Source organism: Python bivittatus, unplaced genomic scaffold (genome assembly GCF_059951505.1).
Source record: "Python bivittatus isolate LINGU-HERP-01145 unplaced genomic scaffold, Pbiv_v1 ctg000590_np1212, whole genome shotgun sequence".
In the NCBI taxonomy this organism is placed as follows: Eukaryota; Metazoa; Chordata; class Lepidosauria; order Squamata; family Pythonidae; genus Python; species Python bivittatus.
The window spans coordinates 20568314-20578132 of NW_028277086.1; the positions used below are offsets into that span (position 1 = coordinate 20568314).

At 41.0% G+C, this 9819-nt stretch overlaps 1 protein-coding gene across 1 annotated transcript; it reads right to left on the minus strand.

Moving 5' to 3' along the window:
* Positions 1 to 326: 326 nt before the first annotated feature.
* On the minus strand, positions 327 to 9481 carry CTHRC1 (collagen triple helix repeat containing 1). The gene is made up of 4 exons (XM_088149061.1): positions 8979 to 9481; positions 4966 to 5187; positions 3254 to 3470; positions 327 to 2250 (listed from the first exon to the last, which is right to left on the minus strand). Exons 1-4 carry the CDS (start codon positions 9135 to 9137, stop codon positions 2108 to 2110), a joined length of 741 nt encoding a protein of 246 aa, XP_088005187.1. The 5' UTR covers positions 9138 to 9481; the 3' UTR covers positions 327 to 2107.
* Positions 9482 to 9819: the final 338 nt, after the last annotated feature.

Here is a 9819-nt window from a genome sequence, read left to right on the forward strand (position 1 = left end):
GCATAGGATTGTAGGCTTTCCTATATAATATTTATCAAAATATTTGTAACCCATCTTTCTGTGAGTCTGTGTTACTTAAAGTAGCACATATCAAGCACCGTAATCCATAATAAAACAAGTAAGTTTAGCCTTTGAAAAAAATCAGGAAGTTTTCACACATAAAATCTTTTCTACTTGCTGTAACAAAAAATTGCCAGAACAATTTTTGTCACTTTTCAAGTTAGGGAGATTAGGCATGTTTTAGTCAGCACTGTATTGTCATAGTGTTTAGTAGTGTGGTTTGGATTAGAAAAACATCACTCATCGTATATAATATAAATAAATTATTAAAACCATTATAAACTTTTTAACGGCACATGGAGGATGTGTACAAAATAAATTAGGCAATTATTTATCATCATAAACATTCAGATTTCCTCTCAAAAAGGAATCAGAAGTTAATTACATTTATGGCCAAGGTTTTTAAAAATGTGAATGAACACACTGTTTTCCTTCCTCTTTGGTGTAATCAGGTTTCTCTTGAAATTGTGGAGAACTTCAACGAGTTGTAGTGAGAGTTTTCAAAAGGAACAAAATCTACATTTCACATTTAAATTACTGAAACATAAGTGGTTAAGAAAATTACTTTTTCCTTTCCTATCTAATAAAAATTACAAAAAGAACATAAGCTATACTACTACAGAAATACTATATCTTTTCTAAGATGGCATATGTTGACTTTATTTTTAAATTTTTGTTTTTTTAAAATAGTAAAACTCAACAAATTTGCAAAGAATTATAAACATACAAAATGTCTTATACATGGATTTCCATGTAATCTTAATTTTGGAGGGTTTTGTACATATCAGATAACAAGTCATTCAAATAAGAACAAGGTGTAGTAATGTCTCTAAACTTAGCCAGCAAACAGCTAGGGCTAGCATGGTTGGGTTTGAAAGTTCCCTAGAAAAATTACTCTATGTCCTTGTAAGTACTTCAGAAATTAATTCTGTTCAGGAAGCTTATCTTTTGTTCATATTTGCAGTATCCTATAGAGATTAAACTGTATGTAAAGATGGTGTACATAGATTTAAAAATCATGTTCATTTGTACATTCTACCATTATGTTTTATATAATGATTCACATTTGTACATTGACTTGCTCTTACATTTTTATTTGAATAAAAAATTGCATATATGTTCCACCATGCCTGGCAGAACTTCTACATATATATAATACATCAAGATGACAGCTGTACCCTGTATAATGATGATATGGGTTTGCTTAATTAAACCGGACAGGGAAATTGCTCTAAATAAGCTATGTATGCTCAGATACTCTAAACTGGCCAGCTACTAGAAACTGATACAGTGTTTTTTTTTTTGGGGGGGGGGTTTTTTGTTTTTTTGGAATGAAATTATAATTCAGTTACTGTATTACAATTGCAATAATTTGCACCAGGTCATTTTTTTTCAGGTCATTTATTTTATTGTTTCATATATCAAGAAAATTAGTTTTCTCTTTCTTTTCAATAGGAACTTGAAGATTAGAAAACAAACCATACTTGGGGATATGGAGCAGATACACTTGAATAAAGCTTTTTGTTTATATTTTTTTATAAAATTACATTAGCTATTCATATAGGTTTTTTTTTTTAACAAATGCAAGGATATATAAAATTGATAGAAAAGTAAGCATTAATATAGATTCCTCCTTCAGGATCTATATTCCAAAATGTTAAGGATACATAGAATTAAAAAATGGAACATTAATTGGTTACTGGTATTTCTGTAAGACTTCAGCAGAGGCCAACACCAGGCCGACCTCCTCTGGATTCGGAAGCTAAGCAGGTCCAGGCTTGGTTAGCACAGACCATCAAGGAAATCCCAGGAAGTCCGAAAACATCCTGGAAATAAATCACTTCTGTGTAGCTGGCAAAAACTGCGCAGACCTATCTATGAAGTTATCTGAAGTCAAACATGGCTCAAAACAGATTTTACCTTATTTCTATAAACAGGCTTGTGCGCTATAATCCAATGTTTATTTCCATGTACAAAAATGAAACTGGAAGAGGTTACATAAGGTCCCAAACATTGTTCTGGGAACAGCAAGAAGATGCTGAAAGCTCTATTTTGGCAGTTCCTCTATAATTATGCGAGACACTGAGTTCCATCCCGTTGACGCATCTCCTCTTGGGTAATCCGAGCAAGTACCAACCCAAACAGCAACATCCACCAATCCAGCATTGATTCCTTCACATAATCCTTCCACTGTTTAAAATATAAAATACATTGGTTTCACCCATAATCCATTGCAAAATAACGGTATTCAGCATTGGTAGAAGCAATCGGCAATTATAGTCTTTGGCTGGCAAGGATGCAACAATTGAACTCTTGAAAGGAAGAAGCAAGGCTGGTCCCCACAGGATCACCTCACTTGCCAGCCAAAGGGGAATGGTGGAACCTGATGTCACACCCTTTCTGTTGCTTTCCAGTGTTCCTGTGAGTTAAATGAGAAATTTGGGCCCAACAGCAAGAAAAAGTTCTCTTGAATCTCCCTTCCCCCTCCATCTCAAGTTCCATACATGTTCTCACTTTAAAATGTATTTTGCACATTAGCCTGGAGTATTTGTAAGAATAAATATGATTGAGACAGAAATTGCACTGTTTTCTTCGAGGTTTTTTTTTAGGAAAATAAACAGCCATTAATACCATAAAATTTCATTGCCTTTTTAATAAAAATTAAATAAATGAAGTTTTATTTAATTATTTAAATTATTTCTTTTGGAAGTTGTTCTTACTCGGGATTTCTCTCTGTTGAAGTAGCACTGCAAGAGAAAGACTGTTTACATCATTGGCTGAGTTTACGTGACTTTTATCTACGATTAACCATGTACTCACCCAATTTTCTGGATTTACACGGCATACGGAACCATAACTTAACAAGTTGAATTTAGTTTGTACAAAACCCCAGGCCAAAATATGATGAGCTAGTTTGTGGTCCAGTGTTTTGTGAGAATTCAGACATAGTTAGCATTGTGTATATCTGCTTCATAGCACCTGAGTTAAATGTTTTAAGACTGGAGAGGACCATCTAAACTTAAAATCAGTATTTAGCATCTGAAAAGAATATTGAGCTGTATCAATTTATTATCTTGTCACCAAAATTTTACTTGCTATGAATGATTTCATTCCTAATCTGTTCATCATTTCACAAAAGAGCAGGCTCTTTAGCATGAAATCCTTATTTTTATGATATGGCCTTAGTACATACCTGAAGAAGTGCGGTGTATATTAATAGTAGAATTTAATTCTGGGCTTCCTTGATCTAAATATATTATAGCTTCAATAGGAAGTGGTCCAGAGCATTCAGCCCCATTAAAAGTAAAATACCAGCGCTGACAACAGGCATTTCTGCATTTAAGTCGAAGTGATCCACTGAAAAGAACTCTTAAAGCACTGTTGGTGCGCATCTTGGTGAATGTACATTCCTATGAGGAAAGAACAAGTGAAACTTTGTAAAAAATACAGTTCTCCTAACCAACTGCTGTTCTGCAATAGCTGTAACCCCAAGATATGCTAGATACCTTCATAAAGACCAGTTTCTGATAAGAAACGCGATTGGAAAAAAAAGTGCCAAATTGTAAGGACGAACAAATTGTTCCAATGAGCAATACTTGTAATTAAGATATTCTTTTTTTTATATAAAACAATTTACCCAAAGTGAAGCAGACCATGCATCGTTTCTTGCAATAAGCTTTCTGACTTAGGAGCTTCTTTATGTTGTGCGTATCTATGAAAGTACAGTCACAGGTTGTGTAACCATTTGTTGAATAAATTTGCTGAATTTGTTGGCTGAGTTCACACCTAAGCCAAGTTTACAAACTTCAGTGGCTGAATCCCAGACTAGGCCAAAGCCAAACAAGCCACATTATGGCTTAATGTGCAGACCCAGTCAATGGGTCTGTCTAGATCAAAATGACTGGTAGAAAGTATTTTTAGTTTCAGTCAGGAATCTTTTTCAGCCCCTATCTGGAAATGCCAGGAACTTTTTAATGCAAAATATGCATTCAGCTACTAAGCTCTGGTCCAAACATAAGGGTCAGTAATCACAGATACTTTTCATGAAAATGTTTCATAGTATAAGGTTTGTTTTAAACGCCTTCCTATTACGAATGGCTTTCATGTACTGATCGATAATTCTGAAGCTGCAAAAACTGGCTGCCAATTTTGAATAAAAGCATTTAAGATCTGCTATTAACACATTAAAATGGTTACTTCCTTCATGTTGCCATATAGGGTTAGATAGACAACTTGACTGTAATCATGCTGGAGTGTCTCCTGGCTAAATCCTAATACAAAATACTTATTTAAATCTATGAATTACTGGTTTTCCACCAGTAGTAAGTTTCATTTGAGGGTCCACCTTGGCTATATGGGAGCTTGGCCAATGATAGTAAAGTGGTTTAAGGGGCAACAAAAGTAACTTATGCCTTGCAAATACCCACTGTATCCCTTAAAACATCCCCCAAATGGCGAAAATGCTCAGATTTGAGGAGTTGGGGGTTTCAAAGAGTGAAGTGGGTGCCTGCAGTTTTTGCAATGCTTAAGGCACCCCAGGGCATCTACAGGGGGTCAAAATGGTGGCCATAACTGTGTGATCAAAGCCTTGCTTGTGCTCTATGCATCACATGGATGTAAAACGGGACAGAGCTTCAATCTTATGATTGAAACATCAAACATCCATTTTGACTCTCAACTTTATCCCTTCCTAAAACCTAAAAAACAGGGCAAACATAGTGTCTCTGCCAACTCCAGAGATGGTCTGGAACCACACATGGCTTCGGGCTATCTACCTTGGCCAAAATGGGATACTACAGAGCCTCTAGCTGTGAACAGATGATTAGTCAAGCAAAAGCAATATGGAACAGACTCCTCACCATATCTTGGTTGCCTACATATTGTGCTGTAATCGTGCTTACTTACTGCAATTTTTCCAAGGTCTATGCCATAGTTCAGGGCGCTCCATGAGCACTGCTTATAATTAGGTGTCCAGGATTCCTCAAAGCTCTCTCTCATACATTCTCCTTTTTCTCCTTTAAGCCCATCTCTGCCAGGGATACCCGGAGTTCCAGGGATTCCGTTGATTCCAGGGTTTCCATCCCTTCCAGGCATACCAATAGGTCCTTGCATACACATCCCATTATACTGAGAAGCAAAGAGATATTTTGGCAACACATAGGTATTACTACATTTACCTAAGCTTAAGATGAAGAGAACAATACCCTCCTCAAAAATGGTAGATCAGACAGGAAATAAAAAACTCATATGTTTCCATGTTCAGCAAATTGAAAATGACTCTCCCAAGTAGGGAAAAATAGTCATAATTTCAAGTGAATATAGATGCTAATGTCATACATGTATAGCTAATTTGGTTTATGTTTGCATTTTTAAAACAACTTGAAATCTTTGTCCAGTGTGTAGGGAACTGACCTTGCCACTATAGTGAAGACGTGTCTGTCAGTACTTTATCCAGTGGGAGAGGAAATACTTCCATAATTATCCAAAGGGCTAGTCATTGAAGCACCCTACAAAATCAGCTTTAGTTGGACAGAGAGATCCAGATAGCATGAATTCAGTTCTCCAAGAAGCTGAAGTCTGAATCAGTTCTGTTACTCTTTTAGCCTCTAACAGTACAATCCGAGACATTTCTACTTCAAAATTTTTCTCAGTGAATCAAATGGATGTAAGTTAAAAAGAAAAAGATAACCTCACATCAATCTCAATTACTGGTGATTTCATGGACACATCCATGTGTTATCTCGGCAACGTGCAGAAGTGGTTTTTCAACTTCCCAGTCTAGCCTACAATCCTGTTTTTTCTTTTTTTTTTAATTAGCCTTCCACCAAAACATTAATCTGGTCAGATATCCAACCATAATTATCTTCCAACCTCAGAACAGGTTGGCCCAGGTGCTGTCACCTGTCAGTGGGGTTTACTCCATTGGTATAACACATGCAGAGCAAATCTGAATTCTGCTTTCCTCCATCCTGCAAAAGGGTCTTCCTTATGGACATGTATAGATGTGCAACTCTTGTTCTGGCCCATCAGAAGTGGTGAATTTCCAATATTTATCTCCTCTTGCTGTTGCTTGACCACCTGGCTTGGAGGTGGTAGAGGGGGCTTTTATTTCCTCAAGGGGATTTTGGAATCAATCACCCACCGAGGAAGAAGAGAAGTAAGCAGCAAGAATCTGCCACATCCGCTTGAAATTAGCTTCTCCCCTCTTATAAAGGCCACTGAGATCAACTCCCTTCTGGGGAGGAATAACAAGATCCTCTGCTCTGAGAATTGTCTCCCTGAGCAATCAATTTCCATCAGAGATATGATTGTTAAAGCAACCAGAAACATTCGGAACTAGTGCTTGAGTTATCTTGCTTTCGTTTTCCCTCCCTGTTGTCTTGTCTTTCTGTGCTGTGAATTTGAGGACAGGACTAGGGTACCAATGCTGTTAATGAATATATAAATTGTATAGCAAAATACAAATACTGTATTTCTCAGAGACCATGACTCTCATTCTGTTTTTCTCTATTCCAAATTATAATAAGCTCTAGAAATACATTTTGTGCTCAAATGCTCTTAACTTTAATTGCATATACTTTAAAGGAGTTTATTTGATGATTGTAGGTTTTTAGTTTGATTTTTATACTTCTGTATTTTCTTGATTTAGTTTTGTTGTTTCGTTTAAATGAGAAAGCAATCTAAAAAGCATTTTCTTCATGCTCTGTTGTTTCACTTTTTGACAAACTCTGCTCAGAAATAGTATAGACTTAGTGGTGGCCAAAATAGTATAGACTTAGTGGTGGCCAAAAAAAACAGGGCAGAATGTATAATAATAGGTTATTTCTTCCAAGCCCTGCCTTAAGAAGGGAGAACAGAATTAACCAGTTTTCTACTACAGTTGCCAGTGCCAGTAAACCCAGGGGAACAGCATCTTGAAAGCAAAATGCTATTTCAAGAAATGTGAGGAAAAGAAAGTAGTATTATTTACATTTCTGAGGTAGTCAGTAAGAAGATTGTATGAGAAGCTTGAAACAGCCATTCTTTAAAGTGTCTGGCTCATTCAAAGGGTGCAAGGCATTCCTGTGGCAGTACTGACTAGAATATCAAACCATGGCTGAGGAAACCCACATTTCCATCCTTAGCCGGCCATGCTTAACTTCAAAGGTTGAGGCAGACAAAAAGCTGGTTGGTGAGTAGATGGGAGGGAGGGAGGGAGGGAGGGAGGGAAGAAGAATTAGGTATGAGGTCTTCATAAACAAATGAGATTAAAAGTCCATTTCTGAACCAAATAATTTCTCTCCAGCTACAGTGCATTAAACCAGCCTTCCCCAAGATGGAGCCCTTCAGAAGAGTCTGGACGGCAACTTCCAAAGGCTTTGCTGGCTGGGAATTGCACCCTGGCGGGCACAGTTTGAAAAAAATGCCCTGAAGGCTTTATACCTTTTCTTCAGATTAAACCGTTATTCAGTAAACTCAAAATCTGGCACAATTCTTTACAATAGTGCATATCCTCCATTTGATCTTACTTTTATGCATAAACTGCCAACTCAGTTTAGCTGTCCCTGAGCAGGTAACAGAATCTCTGTTCACCTGGGCTGACCCTGAAAAACTGAGCAGGGTCAGACCTGGTTAGTATTTGGAAAGGAGACTACTAGAAAACAGTAGGGTTGTAGGCTAGATGGGGAAACTGAAAAGAAATTCTTGGATTTAATGGATGTGTCTATGAAACCAGAAGTCAAGCTCAACTTGAAGTCTCTACAGCAGTGTTTCTCAACCTTGGCAACTTGAAGATGTGTGGACTTCAACTTCCAGAATTCCCCAGCCGGAATGGCTGGCTGGGGAATTCTGGGAGTTGAAGTCTACACATCTTCAAGCTGCCAAGGTTGAGAAACACTGCTCTGCAGACACTCATCTCTACAAATACACTATATAGCTGAGGTCTGTTTGAATTCCAGTGCATTTTGCTTTCACATAAGGAGTTTCTCACACAAGTAAATTCCTCTCTCCCAGCACTCTGGGAAGAAGGTACAGTGATGATGAAAGACATAGTTCCCAAGACTAAATATAATGATTCCTCCAGCTTACAAAGGAATGCCTTCAGTGAGAAAGAATGTTTCAGGAAGCCACTAATCTCCTTAAATGTTCAACTCAGTAAATCACCAAGAAGGGAAGAAACCAACTAGGTTACTCATCCTCTGAGTCCTGCCACAGCAGATGACCCAGCCATCTTTCCTAACCCTTCGACGGTTGGTATCCCAACTCCCATTTCAGCCAGACTCTGTTTCGTATGCCAAATAAGCAAACCTGAACTTTTGGGAATAAGATGGGTTTCCTTATTTGGCATACTAAGAAGAGGGAAAACTGAGACCAAGTTTAAGAGAAGCAAACCTCATTCAACTCTGCCTAAAGACATTTTTGCACAGGAAGGAGGTTCCCTGGTGTCAGCCATGCTAAGCAAAATGGTACGCGGGCTTGATTTCAAAGCTGAGGCTAGTAAAGCATAAAATATAGGAAGAACCAGTGCATCCATCTGCTTTTCGTCTTGTTTCCTCCCTTCCACTTTTCCTTTGCTTTATCTTTATCAGCTTTATTTTTAATTGAAATCATCATACCTGTACTATTGTTATTAGAATCAACACAGTAGAGCAATCCCTGCAGGTAACAAAGCAGTACGTCGGAGGAAAAGGCTACCTAGGCAGGATGCCGCATTTAGGACGTTTATTTCTTTCGAGAATGTGCCTATTTATCCTTATATCTGCAAAACGGAAAAGAAGCTGCCCCCGTCCCTTCGCGCAGAGGGGCGGATCTGCCCCCGCATTTCCTAAGCGCGCGCTGGCCGCGGGAGGGAGGCGCAAAGCGCTCCCGGGCGCGCGGGCTCCCTCTGGCCCCAGCGCCGCCTGACCGCCCGCGCGCCCGCCTGCCCGCCGTCCACTCACCACGTCCACCACCTCCCGCTGACGAAGCGCCTTTTGTTTCCCTTTCTGCGTCTCCGTCGAAGTCCCGGGCGGCGAAGCGGCCGCCAGCAGCAGGAGCGAAATCAACAGCGCAGCGGAGAGCGCGGCTGGGGAGCGCGGCGCGGCGGCCGAGAGTTTCATGGTCGGCGATTGGTGGCGGCTGGGAACCGGGGAACGGCTGCCCGCCGCGCCGGCGAGCGCAGATGAATCGGGCAGTGTTCCGCCAGCCGCAGCCGCACAGACGAGGCTTTCACGGCCGAGGAGCGCCAGTTCTCCCTGGGGGGCGCCCAGGAATGCGCCGCTGGCTCCCCCGTCAGCGGCGCGCCTCCACGCGGCTAGCTGGGGCTGCGGGGAGCCAGCCGGGGGCAAAGAAGGCGGCGAAAGCAGCTCTCTCCCGCCACCTTAATCTGGGCGAGACAGGAGAGGGGTCCGCGTGGCGGCGGGCGGCGATGCGGTTCCCCTCTCCGTCTCTCCAGCGGTCCCGCCTTCCCGGCGGGCCAGAAAACCGGCCACTTGGGGGCGCGGCGGGGCTCCCCGGCTCGCCATCCCGCCACAGGTTGGCCTCTCCCGCTAGTGGGGGTCGTTTGGAGCAAGGCCAGGCGTGGGGAGGCGGCCTCGTCTTTTCCACCTCGAGCGTCCTCCGTTCCAGACGCGTCGCCTCCCGGGCCTGCTGGAGAGTGCGGGCCGGGCCGGCCGGCTGGCTGGCTGGCTCTTGCACAAAGAAGGATCCCCGCCAGGTCCTCGCGTCCGGAGGACCATCTCCAGTGTAGCGCATTGCAGAGGAGGAGAAAGAGACGACAGGGAGTAATTAGGAAGCAGCAAA

Bases quoted from the DNA above. Each gene is read 5' to 3' on its own strand.
- CTHRC1 (XM_088149061.1), bottom strand. From the start codon at position 9,137: ATGAAACTCTCGGCCGCCGCGCCGCGCTCCCCAGCCGCGCTCTCCGCT. The intron at 5,188-8,978 runs GTGAGTGGACGG...TTTGCTTCTCAG, and splicing joins AGCGGGAGGTGGTGGACGTG to TATAATGGGATGTGTATGCA. The intron at 3,471-4,965 runs GTAAGTAAGCAC...CTTTCCTCATAG, and splicing joins TAGACCTTGGAAAAATTGCA to GAATGTACATTCACCAAGAT.